We start from the raw sequence: 23,156 nt of genomic DNA, 5'->3' as shown, positions 1-23,156 counted from the left end.
CAGAACTATCAAATTATGCACACTCAACTCCAAACTCTGAATCTTGCAGCATGGCTAATCAACTAATTTCACCAGTTACATCTCGCTGCAAACCTGTGATGGATGTCATTTTGGAGGCTAGAAGGCCTAGTACTAGAAAATCTTATGCTGATAAATGGAAAAGATTATGTGCCTGGACCCAGGCACTAGGAATAAGCACAGCAATGCCCAATATTCCTCAGATTCTGCGATATTTAACTGATATGCTTCACAAGGGTCTATTTTTTTCTTCCATAAAAATCCATGCCTCTGCCATTTCTGCTCATTACAACACAGAGCCTCCCCTATTTTTTCATCCCCTGCTAAAGCAGTATCTCAGGGGGGCCAAAAATTTAAGACCTCCCAGGAGAGCACCATCTCCTGCATAGGACCTCAATTTTGTGTTGGAAAAGCTCACCCTACCTCTTTTTGAGCCAGCTGCTACTGCAGACATAACATTTATGTATTGGAAGACAGCTTTTCTTTTAGCAGTCACTTCAGCTAGAAGGATTTCACAACTACAGGCTCTCATGGCAGTGGAGCCTTTTATTATTTTCTACCCGGACAGGGTGGCACTCAGGACTAATCCATCCTTTATGCCTAAAGTGGTATCTTGTGTGGCTCTTAATCACAACATTCATCTGCCAACTTTTTTTCCCAAATCCACAGAACAAGGGAGAGCGGATTCTGCATTCATTGGATGTACACAGACAACTAAGATTCTACTTAAACAGGACAAAATCTCTAACAAAATCTGAGCAACTACTGGTGGCATTTGCTGCAGGGGCAGAGGGAAAGGCTATTTCAAAGCAGACTATTTCAAAATGGATAAGCCATTGCATTCGTTTCTGCTACATGCATCATGGTAAACCTGTCCCCAAGGGGATCAGATTCCATTCCACCAGGGCTGCATCTACTTCTGCAGCCTTTCTCAGAGGGGTTCCTACCAGAGACATTCTAGAAGCTGCTACCTGGAGCTCAGTTCATACATTCACCAAACAATCCAGAGCAGGCTTTGCCACTGCTGTCCTGCAGGGCCTTATAGCTGCTCCTAATGCTGTATAATTCTATCCTCCCAACCATAGCTTTGGGATTCTACCCAAATGTAATGACTACAACAGTGAAACACGAAGAACATAGTACAGTTGTGTACACTTACCATACATGTAGATGTTTGAGTGTATTCACTGTTGCAGTCCTGGTTACCCACCCGCCATCCCCCTACTTTTCTCTTTTTATACCTCTTCTTTCTTTTACTATGCTCAAAAGCCTTTTTGTTGTATTTGCTTTTATTTGGAGTTATATTTTTTGTGTTCTAAATTACATGCATATATATTTATATATATTTTGCTCCCCATTGGGGGGCACCTGACATCTGGGGCAAGAAAAACTGATGAAAATGGCGTCTGCTGCATGTTTTATACCCCTGACGACCTAACGTCATGGAAGAAGGGACAGCAACAGACACAGGACCCAAGACTTTGTTAATCAGCCCGACTGAGGGCAACCTGCCAGCAGATTACCCAAGTGTAATGACTGCAACAGTGAATGCACTTGAACATCTACATTTATGGTAAGTGTACACAACTGTACTTTCTCCCTTCATTTGGAAATGGCTAGAGGGTATTACCACAAGCTTCCTCACCAACTGGATCTACTTACTCACACAAGAACAGGGGTGTTTGATATACCTTGACATCAGTCAACTTCATTTGACTGCCTGGATGATAGAATCTTCATTCCTTTTAGGCACCCATTTATTGATGGATGTGCAGCAGGTTCTAATGGAGCAAGAAAGCCTGCTACTAGGAAATCGTATATTAGCAAATGGAAAAGGTCTAAGTTGTGCTAACAGCATAACCAGCACCAATTCAGGATTAGTTGTTGTCTGGTTTTACAAAATTTGTGTAAGTTACTGTCCTATGGCCTTTCTTATTCCTCTATCGTGGTTCATTTTTTTGGCAATTTTGTCATGTCTGCTGGTGAATCCTCCTCTTTTAATGCAGTTTCAAGACAAAATGTTTTTGAAAGTGGTTTTGCATAAGATGCTTCCAGGTAAATTGGTGGCTCCTCTCTGGAATCTTAATTTTGTGAGAAGGTACCCATTTAAACTAGCTAACCTGGCTGACTTGATGTTCTTAACATGGAAAACAGTTTCACTGTTGTCACCTCTGCAAGAAGAGTATCTGAATTGCAAGCTCTTATGGTGAGTTAGCCCTATCTCATTTTCCACAGGGATAGGGTTTCTTTGAGAAGTAATCCGTCTTTTATGCCTAAAGTGGTATCTGAGTTTACTTTAACCCAAACTATACTTCTGCCTGCTTTCTTTCCTGAACCTAAAAATGAGGGAGAAAGGATACTCCATACCTTAGATGTCCACCAGCAACTCCGGTACTATCTTGACCGAACTAAATCTTTCATCAGACCAATTGTTCATTTGTTGTGAGTGTAAGAAGAAGGGGCAACATGTGTCAAAACATACTATTTCCAAATGGTTTCTAAGGCTAATACCTTTTGATCTGATGTCAATCTTCATTCATTCTTGACTGTTGGGTTTCGGTTCCGTCCTCGGAACCGACTCAGCCATTGTATCAAGCTTGTGCTAGTCAGAAACTCTTGAGCTAAGGCTATCCATAGTGCCTCTCTTCCTTTCCGGTCAGATCTCGTTTGCCGCGTAGAGTTTTAGGATGCGTCAGCTGTGCTCTCAAGCGAAGTGCTAATTTTTTCTTCAAATATACTGTGTTAAGGCTTGTTCTTATCTTTAAACTTTTCATTAAGCTAGTTTTTGCTGATTACTGTGCTTTCTGTTGAGTGTGAGTGTCATATTTCTTCCCTTTTTGGTATTCTCTCACTTTACCATCGTTGGTATAGGCCCCTCTCTTCCATCTTACCTCTAGTAATTCTGTAATACCATCGTTGGTATTTTCCCCCTTTTCCCCTTCTTTACCCCTTCTGGGAATTTTCTTTGCTACCATTTTTGGTACGATTTCCAAAAAAAAAAAAAAAATCTCTTTCTTGTCTTTCTCTTTACTTGTGTGTGCGTACGACAGGATTGTTGGCTGTACGTACTTTTTCTTTAACTACAGCATGGCAGAAAAAAAAGATACAACTGGCTTTAAGCAGTGTGATGGATCTGGCAGAAAGATGCGCAACTCGGACGGCATCTTTTTTGTGTGTATTGTCTGGGGGTGCCACACTTAGAAATCCAGTCACCGTGTGAACTCTGCAAGGGTTTCAGTGCTCGAACCCTTGCAGAGAGGCGTAACAATTTAATCCTCAAGTGGATGTTAAAATGGCCTTTTAGTGAGGCTTTGTCTGAGGTAGACCTGTCAAAGTCTCCCAAGAAAGAAGCTAAAAAGAGGAGCCATTCTGTTCTGTCGTCTCCTAAATCCCTTGATTCAAAATCTTCTAAAGGCCAGGTTTCCTCTTCAGAACCAAAGCCTTAACATTCAAAACTGACACCAACAGTTTCAGCGCCAAAGCCTACAACTCCATCCACAGTGCTGACAACTATTATGGAACCAAAAAAAGTTACCTTGGTACTGACCCCTTCATCGGTACCTATGACCCTCTTGGCCCCAACAGTAGTTTCCCCAGTTATACTGGTTACTTCCCCTCCTTCTCATCCCTCTTCAGGCGGGCCTGCCTTCCAGATTATGGAGAGGGCTGTTGCCTCAGCAGGCTCTCAGTTGGCACCTTCTTTGTCAGAGTGCCACATCTGTGTATGCTCTGGCTAGCAGCTGTCACAACCTGCTACATCTGGAGAGCAGGCACAAGAGCAGCAAGACATCCTGCTGCAGGGTACCCTCTCTTCGGAGTCCTCCTCAGACCTTCCCTCTGAGGACCCACCCCCGCAAAAGGTCATCCAAGAGGAAGCACTTAGATTCTCCAGAAGAATCTCTCACAAAGGATACAGACTATGATGAAGGGGAAGGGTCCCCATAATCACCCCTGAAGATGTGTCCTTCAGAGACATCCTGGAAATCTTGAAACAGAGTGGTGATTGGAAGCCCACCAATCCTTCCTCCGAGGAATCTGTTTTCATGCAGGCTTTTTGTGCCCAAACTTCTACTTCCTGGGTGACCCCACCTGCCGATGAATTGGTCAAGCTCATAGTGCAGTGTGCTTGGAAGGCCCCTGACACTATAGAGCCAATTCCCTGGAAACCAGACAAAATTCTCACTGCACGAGAAGACCAGCCCCACTGGTCCAAAGGTTTAGCAGTAGATGCTATTGTGGTGGTGGCTGCCACAAAGAAGGAACTCAGAGGAGAGTCCTGCTGTCCATCCTCCAAACTGAGAGTCTCGGATGATAGACAGATTTGGGAAGAGAGTCTATGCTTCAATGGCCTTTGCCATATGATTGTTGAATTTCTTGGCACATTTCATCCGTCTTCAAAGGGACCTGATTACTCAGCTCTCAGGAACCTTGGCAGGGGCAATGTCTTATGAGGTACACAATAAGGTCGCCTCCCAGCTTGCCACCCTAGAATCGATATTGAACTCGTCCATGTGACTTATTGCACACACAGCCAAAGGGATGGCCAGGGCAGTGGGTGAAGGTGTTGCCATTAGGTGTCATGCCTGGATGCGCTTATGTGACTTCGCTGACCTTTTCAAGTCTTCTTTTGTCAACACTCCGGTTGATGCTACCTTGTTGTTTGGTCCAAAGGTCAGAGACACATTAGCCAGGTATGAGAAGGACGGAAAGACCCTTTCTGCTGTGGACATGCATTTTTATGCTCCTTAACGACCTTATTCCATGAATCAGAGGGGTGGAAAGATGTGGATCAGGAAGTCCAAAGGGCCTTTTCGGGACACACATGGCGAGTTTTCTTCCTGGGGCAGAGGGGGTAACTCATCAGGAAGACTGCCCCCCCATGGCAGGGGGGCCCGCGTAATCAGGGCTCCAGATATTCTTTCTCTGGACAACCCTACCAGCACTCCTGAGCAGCGGCCCGATTGCTTACCACTGGAAGCAGTCGGGAGATGATTTTCTCTGCACCACTTATAACATCAGATTCCTGGGTGCAGACTATAATTATCAGAGGTTACCACATCCCCTTCGAACTTCATCCAAGGCCACAAAGACAAATCCCCGATGTTCCACCCAGTCAGAGAGATACAGCAGCACTAGAAATCCAAAAGCTACTTCAAAAAAGAGTCATCCAAACAGTCCTACCAGACCAAAATGGAATTGACCCATTTTCAGCCTCATTTGATAGGGTAATAGAATACTTATCAACTTTATTCCAATCGGGAGCCTCAGCTTCAACCGGTAGAGTTCATCTAGCTGCTATTTCAGATTTTCGTAATGGCTTCGATGACCCTTCCTTAATGTCTCATCGCCTCTGCAAAACCTTCTTAAAGGGCGTTTTACATTTGAAACCGCCTTTTAAAGAACCCATTGAAACTTGGAATTTAGCACTAGTCTTGCAAAGCTTGGTTCATCAGCCCTTTGAGCCAGCAGCCTCCTGTGATATCAAGTTTTTATCCTGAAAGACCCTATTCCTGGGGTGGCCATCATGTCAGCCAGGAGAATATCAGAATTGCAAGCTTCGTGTGTGAAACGTCCATATATCTTTTTTCACAAAGAGAGAGTATCACTTAGAACTAACCCCTTCTTTCTACCCAAAGTGGTATCAGACTCAAATATTAATCAATCCATAGTCCTTCCAGTTTTCTTCCCAAACTTTTCAAACAAAGGAGAATATTGTTTGCACTTGTTGGATGTACACAGACAATTGAGTTTTTACTTGGATAGAACAAAATTGTTTAGGAAATCATACCAACTGTTCCTGTCCTTTTCAAGTATTTGACTGGGCAAACCAGTTTCTAAAGTTACTTTATCAAAATGGTTGAGAGATAGTTTCAGTTTATTCTGAGCATAAACAAAGGTGATGCTATCAACTAAGGTCAAGGCCCATTCTACCAAATCAATTTCCACTTCAGTAGCCTTTCATTCTAGAGCCTCTATGGATGACATATTGGTCAGCGGCCACCTGGGCTACTCCTCATACCTTTATCACTCATTACAAATTGGATATGGTCTCCAGGGCAAGAGCATCCTTTGGCTCTGTGGTGCTCAGGAACATCCTTCCATAGGGCCACCCAGGGCGCAAAGTAGCTAGGGACTCTGTCCCAACAGTCAAGAATGAATGAAGATTGACAACATCAGATAAAGACGTTATGTTCATACCATAACGTTCCATCTGTGTTGTTGATCTTCTTTCTTGACATTCCACCCTCCAACCCCCTCCAAAGACTCCTGGAGGTTCAGATCTAGTCCTGGCTCATAGCAGGGCAGTTGCTCAGACAAAGCTTCCATATTTTATTTCTACAGGCAAAATTTGATCTGAAGAGAGGGGAAGAAATGCACTATGGGTAGCCTTAGCTCGAGAGGTCCTGGCTAGTGCGAGCTTGACAAGAGCCGAGTCGATTTCAAGGATGGAATCGAAACCCAGCAGTCAAGAATGAATGAAGATCAACAACACAGATGGAACATTATGGTTCATAGGTTCATAGGTAGGTACTAGGCTATCGGCCCTGGGGCCTTTACAAGCCCAGCCAAAAAGGTACCCTGGCTTTTGCCACCCAAGAAAATTATTTTCCTGTGCCACTGTCAAGTAGAGCCACAGAGGTGATCCCCGGGGTGAATTTCCTATTTCCCATCCAATCATCAAGATTTTTCTTGAAGAGTGCTAATGAGGAGCTTTGTTTGATATAGATAGGTAGTTTATTCCAGGGTATGGGAAGTCTCTGGGACAGGAATCTATCCCTCCAACATGTTCTGTTTATTGTGGTGACAAGGTTTAGGTCCCTAGAGCATGTAGCTCGGAGGGATTGGTATTTGTTTAAGTGGAGCATGTCCAACAGCTCTGGGTTTGACATAGCTTTGTATGTTAGGCAGCGATCACCTCTGAGTAGGCGATATGCGACTGAGTAAAGCTGGAGTTTTTTGAGACGGTCTGCGTAGGGCATCTGTTTGAGGCCAGTAATCCTCTTTGTGAGGTATTTCTGCGGCCTTTCCAGTTGTTGTAAATGTCTTGTCAGGTACATACCAAAAGGGGCATTGTACTCTATAATGGGTCTAATGAGTGATGAGTAGAGGTGAACAATGACCTCTTTTTTTCTGGATGAGAAACCTTTTGTGATGAGGTAAGAACATAACTTTTTTATACTCACCATAACAAGATTATCCCAAGCAATGTGAACTACCACTCTGCTAGGCCCTTGGCTTCATTTATGGCTTTTTGGAAAGGGCTGGATTCTAGAAGTATTCTAGAAGCTGATACTTGGTCCTCTGTACATACTTTTACAAAGCTTGATTCCTTCTCTGAGTCCCGATCATGCTTTCCTTAGAGCATTCTCCAGGGGCTGTTGCATTATTTTCCTTCCATCTCCTAAGTGTAGTAAGCTATGGTAATATACCCTAAGGCTACTGCAACAGTGATCAAAATGATAAACATATTATACTTGTGTAAATAAACTTGCCATAACAGTAGATGGTCAGATGATCACTGTTGCAGTAGCTGCTCCTTCTGTCAACCCTTCTTGTTTTTTTGATGTGTTTTTTTATGCTAGGGAATGGACATTTATTAATTAATTAATTTATTTTATTCCTAATATTATCCTTTCAGGGCTCAACCTCAGTCTGTCTATTGACATGAAAGCTCTGATGGACTTGGCACCCAGACTTGTCTTTTAGACAGCTCAACTAGAGCTGCTTGTCAGTTTGGGTGCCTGGAAGGTGACCTGTGGTTTTAGAAGCTGGCCAGCTGTCATATCCTTGTCGGTATATAACTCATATAGCTAAGGCTTCTGCAGCACTGATCATTTGTACATCTACTGTTATTGCAAGTTTGCTTACATAACTGTACTTTACTCTTATATCCTAGGTTCTTCAGAAGATAAGGAAGTATCTCACAAAGATGCTCTATATGATTCTCATTTTGCCCAGAAAACACTGGTTCTTTCTTCTAATTTAACTGGCCAACAGCAACCACCAGAAAGTGGTGAAGTTGCTTACACAAGATGGGATCATTGATTCATCCAAATCATCTAACCCTAAATATAACAATTTTAGTGATAGTTTTTTGATTCCCTTTACTCTCTTTGAGGCTAAGGACATGCTGCAGGTATTTAAGAAGACAAGAAAATCTGTTACAAGGAAGTTTTATTTACCTAAATAGAAAATATTTTGTTTTTGGTGCCAAAAGAAAGGACAGGACCCATTACAGGCAGGAACAAGCACAGTTCTGCATTACCTGTATGAGCTACTTTACTCTGGCTTGGTGCACACTTCTGTAAAGGTATGTTTTTCAGCAATTTCTACCTATTCACCACTGGATCCCCTTTATCTATTCTTTTTTTCAGATTAATCAGTTTCTTAAGGGTGCTCTGCATATTGGACTTTGAAAGAAAAGTGTAGATACTCCAGGGGACTTAAATTATCTCTTAGAAAAATATTACAAGCTCTCCCTGAACCAGCAACCAGCTTTTCTGTAAAATTCTTAAACTGAAAGACTGTTTGTTGGTAGCTTTAACCTTTGTTAGAAGGGTGTCTGATTTAAAGCCCCTTATGAGTATTCATCCTTCCTTCTTTCACTAGGAGAGAGAGAGACTCAGAACCAATCTTTTCTTTGTGCTAAAGTAGTCTCTGAATTTACCCCTAACCAAACAGTCTAGCTCCCTTCTTTTTACCGTAACCCTCAAAATAAGGGAGAAACAATTCTTTACTCCTTGGGGGTCTACATGCAAATCAGATTTTGTTTGAATAGAACTAATGACTTAAGAAAAACAAACTTTTTTTCTTAAGATGAAAACATAAAGGGATAGCCAGCTTCTAAACAAACTATTTCTAGACAGCTTTCTCATGCTGTTTGCTTCTTCTGTTATCTAGCCATGACAATGAGTTACAGAAGTACGTAAAAGCACACTGTATCAGAGTAGTTGCTGCCACAGGAATATTATTAAAAGGACTGGATGGTAGGATCCATGTAGAAACTGCTACTGGCCTCTCTTCACGCATTTATCATACATACTTGGTTGTTTTCTCCACAGCCAAAAATGGATTTGCCAGACGTCTTCTGCAAGGCATCCTGTACTCTAGTTCAACTCCAGTCACCGACTCTACCTGAGCTTTGGGAGCAATCATTTTTGTGAGGTGTACTGAAGCAGTGCTCTTAAACCAGCCATCTTCCATTAAGAGGGACTCCCTGCAGCCCTTATGGCAGAAATGTGTAGGTCAGGACCCATTTGAGTTGGGGATTGCTGGAGAAAGCTCAACTTGGAGATTTCCCTTTGGTAGTTCTGTTAAAACTGTTTACATTTGCCAATATATAAACCTCGCGTTTACACATGTTTCCGCTTAGTTTACTGGAGCTGCTCAATGTTTGGAAACTTTAGCCAGAGGTCTGGAGTGCATCTGCATTGAAATCCAAGGAATCCACTGAAAAAAAAAATGAAAAGTAAGTATATTTTAAGCCAGCACTGCACTTTAAGTGTATTTCATTGAAGTATTGCTTCATTTTTTGCTGCTTTTCGACTAAGTCCAGCTACCCTTCCCATGTACCACATTCAGGAAAATCCTGCCACAATGGACGAGCAGTTGACCATCATTTCTCCTGCCTTCTTGATTGATATGGGTATCTTGAGGCAATGTAGCAATTGCTATATGCATATTGACAACTATTTACTCCTAAAGCAAACTAATAGACTATGTGAGAGATACAAATACACTGTGGAATTGGAGTAAATTCTCTCACGTAAAATCAAACAAGACATCAAACAGGTTGTAAACACACTCACTTCACCAGTCATGCAGACCTCATCTCTCACACAAAATAAGGTCACGACACACAAACCCACATACGTGAGGTACTCACTAAAAGCCTTCCAAAAGAACAGAGACCTCCCAAACGCAAACCACATCTAAGCCAAAAGAAACAACTACACATTTTTATTTATTTATTTGCAGTTTGTTGCCAGGATGGTCCATTGGATCACTAGGAGCTCATTTTCAATGGAATCCTGGGGAGAAAAGCTCCAGTACATGAAACAAAACAATTAGAAGTTAATTACAAAGCAATTATAACAATAGATAATGTAGTAAAACCCAAAATGGGAAAAAATACAAAAAACATGCATACATTAAGAGGAAAATACAGTGATTAAACAATTTCATTTAGGTACACAGTCTGTTGGTTGCAATAGGTATTACAGTGTTATACAATTATATTTGTATGCAAGTGTATGGATATAGTAGATGCTTATTGGAGTAAAGCAATAATAGTAGGATGTTTGGATGCTTATTATAGTGTTATACAATTTTGATTATATACGGGTGTATGAGTACAATAAATGGTTATTCGAGTTAAGTAATAATAGTATGTTTGGAGGTCTGCTGAATGTAGGGGAGTAGCTTGGGTTGGGAATTTCATGCAGGACATATCAACCCAAACACCTGTGTGTCAACAAATAAGCCCATAAGGCAAAACATATCAAATGTATTGGTCATAGGTGACTCCATAGTGAAACACATAGATGTCCCCATTACCAGACTGGACAAAGAGAAGGTCACAGTTAACTCCCTGTCAGGTGCCAGGATCCGACAAATCACGCATACACTCAAGTCACTCAACAACAAGTACCGTTATGGCTCTGTCATAATCCATGTTGGAGTGAATGACTTGAGACATACCTCTCTGGACTATATGAAGAGAGACATGACAGAACTCTCTGATTATGTGTCCTAGGCAGGTGTGTCCCTAGCCCTAAGCAGTATCCTACCTTCACCTAAGATGATGCCACAATATAAACAAAAATTATTAACTTCAACAATTGGCTCAGCTTCTGTTGTCAGTCCAGGGGGATCCAGTATCTTTCAGCCTGGGAGGAGCATATGGTAGACAGACCTCACTGCTTTGCTAGAGATGGTCTACACCTTTCCCCCTAGGCTTTTGGATACTGGCAAAGGCCCTTGCCTCCCCCATAGTGCCTTTTTAGGCAATGTCAAAACAACAAATTTTCCAACGTAACAAAATCTAATCAAGACAAACTCAGGGTCATGCTGCTTAATGCTAGGAGTTTAAACACGAAACTGCACTCCCTGGAAATACCCCTCACCTTGGTGGATGCTGATGTCTGTGCGGTTACCAAGACATGGCTCAAGGCCGCTGAGAGTACACTGGCTGTGCATGCAAGGCTACAATGCCTTCCACACATTGAGATATCAAAATGAACGTGAAAGAACCGAAAGTGGAGGTGTCTCCATCTTCATTAAAACCAAATACACTTTGAGAGAGTCAAACAGCATGACTCTCTTGAACTATTCCATGTCCAAGTAAATATTGGGAAAGTACCATACGACATCATTGTTAGCTGTAGCTTCCCCACCATGAACCAAGGTAAGCATACTGCCTACCTTGATTTACTGGAATCCCTTGCCATACAGCCCAACACCTTAGTCATGGGAGATTTCAACTATCCTTCCATAGACTGAGGGACACACATGTGTAAAAATATTCTCATCCAGTGGTTCCTGGACTTGTTAACACAAATGCTGTGGAACAGCTAGTCTGCACCCTGACTAGGGGCTCTAATGTTCTGGACATAGTAGTCATCAACATGGGGGGGGGGTTCACTGTACTTCCCCATGCAAGATGCCCACCCTGGTTAAGTCAGACCAGAAATCTGTCTCATTTGAAGTATCTACTGGAACTGACACCCTCACAGGAGCAAAAATTATAAAAAACTTTAACAAAGCTAACTACAGCCTACTAGGCGATGATATAAAAGCTTCATACCACCCGCAATTGCAGATATCGATTATCACTATGCAGAAGTTGCATGCAGATGTCCTGTACAAATGCTTAAGAGACTGCATAAACTCTGTTGTACATGACCAGATCAAAACCAGGTCTTCCTGTAAAAACAAGCCAGTGTGGTAGACTTCAAGTATAAACAGATTATATAACAAGAGGAAGAAACTGTTGTCCAAAAGCAAGAGGGATATCACTCTGCAGAGGAAGAGTTCCTTCCTAAGCCTAAACAAGAAAGTCAGAAGTCTTGTAAAGTCTTTTAAAGCAAATTATGAAACTAAAATCACATTCCTAGTCAATGATAATAATAAGGCATTCTTTAAATACATCCAAAGTCTAAAAGGAAATGCCTAGCTATGTGCCAAACTAGTTGTAAATAGGATCACTCATACTGCACCAGAAGATATCACCAACCTGCTAGTTGACAGATTCAGTGCAAATGTCACCCCCTATCACCACCTACCATATCCCAAAGCATACCTGACACCAGCCCTCTGAGTAGTATCTCTAGAGAACAGGTCATCTCTGTGCATGACAAGGCCAAAAACATCCTCCTGCATAAAGGGGAGCCATCAACTAACCCTGGGAACTACAGACCCATGGTCTAACCAGCCTCATCTGCAAGGCCATGACGGGATGGTAGGTCAGTAAGCAAAGGAGAGTAGTGTTGCTGAAATTGAATTCATCCTCAAGTCTTGGTGAGTACCTTCATGAGGTAGATTCTGTTTTCCACAAAATCTCACAAAGACAACACTGATACATAGATTGTATTTATATAGCATATATCATGGACAGAAGTAGGTTAAAAAGTTAAAAAAGATAGCTGGGTGCAGAAAACCCAGGATAAAAAAGTGCCCAATCCTGGTGCCAGGACTGGAAAAAATCGACAGTGCAGAATCCTCTAAATTCAGAAACATTCCTACAATGGGATCAGGCCAGGCTTAGGGGGAAGGATGCCCCCCCATTGTAGAAGGAAGTAGCAGTCCACAGAAATCACAAAAACTGATAGGCCAAAGAAGAGCCATAAAGATGACAGAGTGGACTATTGAGGATAAGAGAGAAATGATGTATTGTTATTATTATGCAAAAAGCCCAGAATTTCCAGACTCAGGATATACAAAAAGATTGAGAGAAATTAGAGGAAAAAATACTTCTACAAGAAAAACTCAACATTGCTCCACCTCATGAAGGTACTCACCAAGACTTGATTAATATAGCACATTTGTGGAAAACGGTATATAGACCAAGAAACTTTGATCTGTTTGGAAAAAGAAGCATCTGAGGAAGTGCGAAAATATAAACAACAAAACCTAGAGATTTTTGAAAAGTATAAAAAAGAAATGTGGACGTGGGAAAGAAAGAGATTTGATATGGTGCAATATTTATGCAAAGGCAAAAGCCAAATTAATCAATATAAAGAAGGCAATCCCAAAGATATTCAAAGAGGAATACAGGCAAAGACATCCAGATATGGAAAATTTCACAATAAAAAAAAATATCACAAAGGGAGAATGTAAAAAAGAAGATTAGTAAAGTAGAAGTTAAAAAAATAGAAGTTGAAGTTATGGAGTGCCTGTGAAGTGAAGTATGTGGTATAGAAGGTCTAACACAGGTTATATCACAGCATGATGGAACGAGTCCCCAAAGTAAGGAGAACCAGGAAGATCTTAAGACATCTGAAGAAGAAATATGGACATGGGAAAGGAAAAGAGATTTAATATGGTATAATATCTATGCAAAGGAGAAAGCAAAATTAATCAGTACAAAAAGAGCAACACCAAAGGTATTTGAAGAGAAATACATGCAAAGGAATCCGGACATGAAAAACTTTACAATACAAAAAATAAGAAGACAAAGAGGAAAATTAGAAAGGGAGATTAGCAATGGAAAAGTTAAAGAAATAGAAACTGAGGTTATGGAGTACCTGAGCAGAGAAGGATTCAGTGTAGAAAATCTAATTCAGAAAGCACCACAACAGGATAGAGCAATGGACATCCAAATTAAATGGAAACCAGTGGAATGGGAAGCAATTGGTTAGGTGCCATATGAATATATTTTGGAGCCTTCCACAGGAAAGCAGTATAAACGTTCACTTGAAGCTGGACAGCAAGGGAAGGAACAGGAAACTGTGGAAACACTGACAATGTTGAGGAGTGATAGGCCAGTGAGTTCCCATATGACAGAGCAATGGATGGCACAGGATGAAACTGAAGAGAATGTGCCATAGGAAGATGTTATAGAACTTTCTATAGAATGCCCACAAGAAATGGAAAACAAAAAATGTGCCCTCAGTTTAGAAGAAAATGAGCTAAGAGAAGAGTTGCTTGATTTAATAAAGATAGAGAGACATATTAAGATCAAGGAAAAAAATAGACTGCAGAAGGTCAATAAAACCCAAAAATCAGAAGTTTGATAAAATAAATGAACACAGTAATTAGGACTATCCATAGAGATCTGTTAAATATAACAGATGTAAACAGGATATATTACTGTGCAGCTAAATTAGTAACTGATAAAGTTCTACCACAAGAACACAGGGTAGCGAGGGAAAGGAAGGGAAGAAATTGAATACCATCAATGGAAGTATTGACTAGAGAAAACTCTAAGGCAATTAATACGAGAAGTGTCACTGTTAGAAGAGTGTAAAAGAAGGAACAGACAAACAAAAATGCTTAGAAAGATAGACGTGATAAAAGCAATGCATAGTTTTAGAACAGATCAGGATCTGTCGTGTACTATATCAAATCTTCTTCTTCTATCTCAAATAACAAAATAGAAATCTCAGCACAGGCGGAAAAACATAGAAGATATGCAGATAAATATAAAGGAAAAGTATAAAATAAGCAATTTATTGATGACCCAAAAAAGTTTTATAGAGAATTGGGAAACAAGGTAAAAGGAATTGAAGGACCATCAAAAAATGAAGGAATACATTTTGGAGAAGTATCTATGGAGATCCTGTGGAACATAACAAAGATGCTAAATGGACAGAAGAAGTAAAAGAAAGAACAATAAATTTAAAGGTACAGGGTATGAAATGTGATGTAGTAACAGCCTGAGAGATTGAAACAAAGTTAAGAAAAGCCTCTAATTGGAAAATCCAGGCCCAGATGCAATACCTAACTTCTGGTCAAAAGTATTAACATCTTTGCACAATGATTTAGCCTTGTGTAAGGAGTATTTATATGTGCAGCCTGAACAGACACCAACCTGGCTAATAACAGGGAAAACAATGCTCCTACTTAAGACTGAACCTGCAAGCTACCCTAAAAATTATAAACCAATAACTTGCCTTCTGACGACTAATAAACTATACACTGGAATTGATGCTGATAGAGTTTATAGTCATTTAGACGAAAACTCAATTATGGCAATAGAACCAAAAGGCAGTAAAAGAAAGTCATATGGGACAACAAAGGATAATTTGTTGTTAAATAAAGTCATAGTGGAGAACTGTAAAAAGGTGAAGAATCTAAGTATGGCATGGATTGACTACAAAAAAGCATTTGATAGTATCCCACTTTCATGGATAAAAGAGTGCTTAAAAATGTACAAGATACACCCTACACTGATTGACTACCTTACAGTGACCATGAAACAGTGGCAGACCACTTTTCAATTAAGCCATGATAAAGGACAAATTATTATCCCAGGGATTAAAATTCAAAGGGGGATATTCCAGGGTGACTCTGTCACAGCTGCTATTTTGTCTTGTCCTTAACCCATTAAGCTGTCTACTTAACAGATTAGGCCAGGGCTATAATTTGGCTCTTAGAAAACAGCAAAGTGCAAAGACTTCTCGTCTTCTCTTTGTCGATGATTTAAACCTGTATAGCTCATCAGATGAGGAACTGAAAGCACAACTGCAAGTTGTCAAAACTTTTTTCAGTTGATATAAGAATGTCATTTGGTCTTGATAAATGTGCAAAAGCAACCTTTAAAGCAGGAAATCTGCAGCACCAAGAAAACATCAGTTTGGGACAAGAATGTGATATAAAAGAACTTGAACAGGAGAGAGTGTATAAATACTTAGGAATTGATGAAGGATCAACAATAAAACATGGAACAAATGCAAATAAAACTTAGTAAGGAATACTTTAGAAGACTTAAATTAATCCTGAAAACAGCGTTGACATCTAGGAACAAAATTCAAGCTATAAACCAATTTGTTCTTCCTATCCTAACTTACCATTTTGGAGTGACTGACTGGCCCCAAAACGTGCTCGATAGATTAGACAAGAAAACAAGAAGGATGCTTCATGCTCACCAAATGATTTATAAAAATTAGTGCATACCAAGATTATATATTCCCTGTTCCGATGGAAGGATGGGCCTCCTTGAAATTGATTGCATGTGTAGATCTGCAGTTGTGGGACTGCACACATACCTGCTGACTTCACAGTACCCAAATGTAGTGAAAGGTTAGAAACATGAGGAGAGTAAATCTAAGATGAATTTTCTGCTTAATCTAGCAGAAGCATATCGGCGTCAAGCAGGAATGGAAATCAAACCAGAAGTAGATAAAAATCAGACAGCAACTGAATGTGCCAAAAAACAAAAGAAAGAATATACGGTGAAGGACCAGATAAGAAGGCAAGAAATGTGGAAAATGCATAAATATAGTTGCAAGTATACAAAAATAGTGAAAAGGCCAACAGCTGGTAAAATACTCTCTATCCAAACCAAACCAGTTCAAGTAAAATAAAAATAAAAACAAAAGGGAGTATAACATGGCTGAGAATCACTTTAATGCAGGCAATAAAACACAATAAAACAAGCAAAAAAGGCAAGCACTTTTACAGTCTGTCTGCTCAACTGCTTCTTCAGACAGGTCTGTGTTATACTCAGTTTCATTTTTATTTTTATAGTTTCAAGTATAGAAAACTTCTGGAAGAATGTTATGTTGATCAGGATTGAACTCAGGAATGGTTAAGGAGAGGCAAATTCAAACTAAGAGGCGAAAGGTTAATATTGGCGGCACAAGATAGTGGGTTACATACACTTTGGTTTACAAAGTCCATTGAACATGTGGGAGAAACAGACAAATGTAGGTTTTGCAAAACAGAATTGGAAACAGTTGCACACCTCGTTGTTGGTTGTGACATACTAATGGCAGAAGGACTGTATACTGAAAGGCATAATAATGTGGCAAGACTGTTGCACTGGGGATTGTGCAAAGATTATGGTGCTGAAGTTACTGAAAAAAATGGAAACATGAGCCATAAAGCATCATAGCAAATGCTGAAGTCTGCATCACATGTGATCACCCATTACTACAGTTCAAAAGATAGATGCTAGAAAACTGGATATAGTCGTCCACGAAAAGAAGACAAAAGTAGCATTGATCATTTAAATCGCTACACCCAGTGACTACAGTGTCATGCATACAGAGAGACACACAGTCATAAAATATCAGGATTTGCAGGCAAAAACGAGAGCAATGTGGAAGAAAGGTACATAGACAGTTCCAATAGTAGTAGGAGTAATGGTTCTTATAAAAAAGAATCTGCAATCTTACTTAGATATGTTACCAGTACATGTAACCCCAGTCATTACTGGGCACATTGCGGGTGTTGCAAAGAGCACTTCTGGCTGACATCAAAGATATCTCAAATTCATGAACTTTAATCGTGCATTGACTTAAGAATGGGGTCCATTCCCGTCATAGTATTAGAACCCAAAAGACTTGGAGAAATTAAAAATAGGGACTAATACTTATGTTACTAGATGGTTAGCCAGTCTGCCCACCGACAGAACACACACTGTCAAAATTGGTGACTCCACCTCCAGCAGTAGACCCGTCACCAGCGGGGTACTACAGGGGTCTGTGTTGGGCCCCTTACTGTTTGCCATCTGTTTCTCATAAGTCCAGGCCAAAGTAGATGGCCTTTGTCTCATCAAGTTCACTGATTGTAAACTGGAAGCAATTATTGAGTCCCCCAACAATGTCAACATATTACAAGAAGGGCTAACACAAAGATATGATTGGTGCCAAAGCTATGGTCTAAAACTAAATGCAAAAAATGCATTATTATTCTCTTTGGCAAAACAGAATTCCCTACAAATTACAATATTGACAGCACCCCTCTGAGTTCCAACCCAGTGGTGCGAGACTTAGGAACACAGGTTGATAGCAATCTGAACTTGGACTACCAAGTTTCTATACTGGTAAGGGAAGCTTTCTATGTAGTGCACCTCATAACCAAGGGCATAGCATCTAGATCAAAGGATGTTATAACTCCACTGTACTCAACCCTCGTCAGACCACTAATAGAGTATTTTGGACCCTTTTGCATGTACCTCACCAGGTACCTGCAGCAGCTGGAGAGACCTCTGAGGTTTCTTACTAAGGAAATATGGGGACTCCAAACCATGACCTATGTGGACAGGCTGAAGGCCCTGTCACTTTACTCTGTATCTTATAGGCTGCTGAGAGGTGACTTGTGAATTACCTATAAGGCAGTCTCCAACCCTGCTCTAATGGAAATTCTGCACATCCGCAAGTCAAATAGCACAAGAGTCACTTGCTCTAGGGATCTCAGCTTAGCTTGTGACATTAACAGAACATGCTGGAGAGACAGATATGTCTCCAAGAGACTGCCACTTCTCTGGAATAGACATCCTCTTCATGTAAAACAGAGATCCTCACCGATCCTATTCAAACACAACCTAGATAATTGGATGGGAGACCACAGATTCACCCCTGAGGTGGTACCCAAGTCCCTTATCTCCCTTATGGACAGGGGTAGCCGGTGTTGATCACGGACCCACTCTGTTCATAAATTCGTTCTGTGAATTACCAAAAAAGAACAAATGGGGATACTTGGGATTAATATGGCTAAGCTTGTAAAGACTCTAGGGCCGCTAGTCTAGTAACCTCCTATGAACCTGTGAACCTATGATCTGTTGAAGAACATAACACAGTTCTGTAAGTAACTTAGCTTAATCATAGATGTTCAAATAGATCACTATTGTGGTACAAAAACTCAACTTCCCACTACCCCCTTGGCAATCTCTTTATTTGGCCTAGGTGGGAAATCCTATGCCATTTATTTATTTCTTACCCTGTATACCATCATAGAATGGACAGACTTATGGGTGTCCTAGTAGATCAGCTCCATTTCTATTTAATTATCTACCTTCTGATAAATTACCTACGCAGTTTATTTTATCCCTAGATGAATCAGACGTTTGTAGAAATTACTTACTTTCTATCCAGTAAGACTTGGGATTATTAAGAAAAGTTTTTTTTTTTTTTATTCAGAAAACTGTCCCTACTCCCTTCAAGTACCCTAGAATTTCATCCGTTTTGACTGGAACTTCTTATGCTCTATCAGTGCAGGATTATTAGCTCTTCCTTCTGTTAGACTGGCACGCAGGTTCACATGGAGGTACTGGACCTGGGCGCTGCCACTGCTGCTCATGACAGCCTTTGACTTTCATATAGTATGCCTTAACTCTCCATGGATGCCTAGAAGGCACTTGTGTGGAAGATATGCAATTGGCATGGCACTGGTCTCCTACTTGCCTTCTCAAGCAGTGTGAGCCTGCAAATGTCCCACCTCCACAGACTGGGCACTTGTGCACCTTTTTCGGTCTCCACAGGGCAGATCGGTGTAGTGTGTGCCATTGGATATGTCTCCCAATCCTTCTGCCTGGAAGAGCTAAATGGGTTAAACCCTGTCATTCCTTTCTCTCCCATGCCAGCCCCGGTAGGTCCCCATTAAATGGACTATGTCACCTGGGTAATAGCTAAGGCTTTATTTGTCTGTGCCAGTGGAGTTGGCTTGAACCACTGGTCTGTTTCTGTTATATTATCAAATAGAAATATGAGTTTATCTGGGATTATAGTTTGTACCTTTAATAGTGATTGCTGAAACTACTGAAAAGTAGCTAGTTATGGTGTTCAGGACATGACAGACTTTTCTGTTGCTATATGAGTGAGTGTCAATGTGTTTTAATACTTCACCTGTAATTAACTTAGTCATTAAGTTGTCTTCAGGCTGCATTGAGGAAGGAACTCCAATAATGCTGTGCAGCATAGGGTTGAATAAAGGAGAGACCTTCCTGCATATATATTTTTTTTGTATTTGACTGTTAACATCATTATGACTATCTGAGTACTTATGATACATTGCAACTGGCTCACAGCTTTTACTTTTTTGTAGACTTAATGCCTGGCTGCCTTAAACTGCATAAATATTCTATATTGAATGCACATGATCCAGTGTTATTGTAAGTATATTAATGTTAAAAGTGTAAGTGTATAATATGTTGTAGAAACCTTGTAACACAAGTAGTAATCGTCAGATATATTTTCATATCAGTGTTACAAGTACAGTTGTGTAAAATCTTTCCATAACCATAGGTGTCTGCACTATTCATAACCTAAGGGATCTCCTGCCAGGGATAGCCCAATATCCATCCAGTATACCAAAACCTTTAGTACTTGTAAGCACTGTACGTCACATATATGCTCCCCATGCAAGCAGTAGGGCATAACGGTAACGTACGGGCGCACACACTCAGAACTTCTTTGCCACCAGTTGCCATAGTTGAACATTGATTTGAATTCTCTTCTACTTTGCTGGCTACCAAGCAGTGTTTCAGATTAATGCCCGGTTGGGGTTTCTGCTTAGTTTTTTTTTAAGTGTTGTTAGGTTCATGTCATCCAGAAAGGGAAAATGTCAGTGTGGGAGGCAGATTCCCCATAAAGACCATCATTACTAGCGTCTATTCTGTTTTGGTGCTTCCCACGACCATAAACAGTGCTGTGTCTGCCAGGTTTTTGTCCCTAAGACCCTATGTAGTCATGTCTCGTCTTTATCAATTTACCTTGAAAACCATAGTGGAGTCTTCCTGTCTCTAGGATCAGGTATCTGCCAGAAAAAAGAGAAACTCTCCTTTGGGGATACTGTTGCCTGCATGTGGGAGATTTTGAAGTGGGATTCTTCTCAAGTCTCTGACATTCAGAAAAGGTATTATGAGCTCCTCCAGATGGAGTCTCCTAAGCAACCAGCTGTTCGCTCTGCTCTGGCTCCCCTCGTGGATACGTTTTCAGCAGCTTCTGTGGCCCCTCTTTCTCAGTCCCCTGCACCTAAGAAATCTGACAGATTATACAAGGTGTTTGACAAATGTAAATTTCTTTATAAGTGCCCTTTTGTAGTGTCAGTCTCTTCTGACAAGCTCTTCAACCAAGTTGCCTTCTACCAAGTTGCTTCCTTCAGACCATCCACTACCAGATTCATATGACCAGGTGTTGACCCTCCTTTCTTAGGTTTCTAACCTTCCTGACTCTGAGGGGAAGGTTTCTGCCCTTTTCCTGTTGGGCTTTACACCTCAAGTTGCTCATGCTTTATCAAAGGCAGCTACAATGCAGCTGATGCCTCCTACAGGGATGCTGCCTTTGGTTCTGTTATGTGGCATTACTGTTGGCTTCTTCTTCTTCAGGCTTTGCCTGATGACATTATTGCCAAACTGTTGGATGCTCCTTTGGATAACAAAAATCCTTTGGTGCTGTTGCTAATGAACTTTTTGAGTCTCCTCAGGGTAAAGGTAAAGCCTTACAGGAGTTTAAACATTTTTATTCTCCTATTCCTAAGTTTTAGAGGAACTATCCCTCCAAATCTGCTTTTCTTCTTAGGCAGTCTTGCCCTCTGCCGAAATAAAAAAAAACGGTCCTAGGCATGTTCTGCCTGATAAGTCTACTCAAACTGTTCCTCCCAGAAACCTACTTTTCAAAAACTCACAGGTCGGCTAGATCAACAATTTTTTTCCTAGGGGAAAAAAATCAGTTGGCTGTCGCTGTGAATTTGTACTTTTCCCCACAGTAGTTTGATCTTGGAGTTAGTATATTTAGTTGGGGGTGTGTGGGGAGCGAAGCCCCCCACCTTATAATGTTTGGACTGGTGTGTTGTGTGTAGTTGGCCTACCGATTTTTTTTCCCTAGGAAAAAAATCAGTGATGTGGCCGTTTGATTACCTGTGAGTTCGACACATATATGTCAATGAAACAGTATTTGCGTTTCAGTTCCTTTGATTTATTAATCTAGACCCATAAATAACTAGCTGAAAATGATGTAAGCAGCCAGCTGGAATGAAGTTTCATTTCTGTTTTCCTTTTATTATGCAGCGAAAGTTTTTTACGGAACTGAACCTGAGTACTGGACATTTGGGAATTGATGACGCTACATTAGTATCTCCAGGTTAGTGGATCTGTGTTTTTATTGTATTTTGAATTTAATCAGACAGTGCAGTACTTACTAGAGAATAAAGCACTGGGCTTGACTATATGAAATAGTGTGTGTTACGTGCTTTTCAGACATTTTGGTTTAGCAGTGAGAAAATGCAGTCATAGGTAGTCTAGTTGGGGGGGTGACTTACTTAGCAATTCTCTATTTTCAGGATTTCTAACTGAGAGGGGCATGTTTAAAGTATCTTTATATTTAGATGACTTCTTGATTTACTTATCAAATCTGGACAGAAATTTCAGAGGGTTACTTAGGATATTAAATAAATTTGGGGCAATTGCTGGTTATAAATTGAGTTTAGCAAAATCAAAAACCCTTTCAGTTAGTTTTATCTCAACAAAACAGCTGCAAGTTAAACACTTTTTTTTATAATCCAGTTGACCTCAGACATTCTAAGCACATTCCTAACCAAATACAAAATATTGCTTCATAAATGGAAGCGCTCAGATTTCGATTTTACTCAGTCACCACTATCCAGATTATGATGTTCCCAGATGTGTTGTACCTATTTCATGCAGTCCCTCACCCACCAGAGGAATTTTTTTTTTTAAAGACTGGTCAAATTTCTCTGGAAAAATAGTAGGGCCAGAGTGGCTTGTGGTAAAGTCATTTTGGTCATGGATAAAGATGGGATGTTGTAGATTACAGATTTTGAATCTTACTGGAGAATGGCACAGATGATAATGCTTTTAGGTTCATAGGTTCATAGGTTCGTACTAGGCTATCTGCCCTAAGGCATTTATAAGCCTAGCCAGAGTGTATGTGGCTTACACCACCCCTTAGGATGAGAATACTACGCCCTTTTAGGGTTTAGTTTACTATGCCTCTGTCTAGTAGTGACACAGAGATGACCCCCGGGGTAAACCTACGATCTCCCATCCACTCGTCGAGATTTCTCTTGAATAGAGCCAGTGAGGGGCTCTGCCTAACATGGACTGGGATTCTGTTTCAGAGTGTAGGGAGCCTCTGGGTTATGAATCTGTCCCTCCAGCACGTCCTATTTATTTCTGTGTTGAGGTTTAAGTCACTTGTTCTCGTGGCTCTGATGGATTTGGATTTTCTGAGATG

At 40.7% G+C, this 23,156-nt stretch overlaps 1 protein-coding gene across 1 annotated transcript in view; it reads left to right on the top strand.

Moving 5' to 3' along the window:
- Positions 1-23,156, top strand: part of TBC1D19 (TBC1 domain family member 19) — a 2,958,314-nt gene that overhangs the window by 903,359 nt on the left and 2,031,799 nt on the right. Inside the window, exon 9 of the mRNA XM_044062152.1 lies at positions 21,971-22,043. Within this exon, the coding sequence (XP_043918087.1) occupies positions 21,971-22,043 (73 nt within the window). The remainder of the gene's footprint in view (positions 1-21,970; positions 22,044-23,156) is intronic.

This window comes from Protopterus annectens, chromosome 2.part1 (genome assembly GCF_019279795.1).
Source record: "Protopterus annectens isolate FY-2018-M chromosome 2.part1, PAN1.0, whole genome shotgun sequence".
NCBI lineage: Eukaryota > Metazoa > Chordata > Ceratodontiformes > Protopteridae > Protopterus > Protopterus annectens.
The sequence above is the reverse complement of the archived record's forward strand: the minus strand, read 5'-3'. Positions and strand labels throughout refer to the sequence as shown.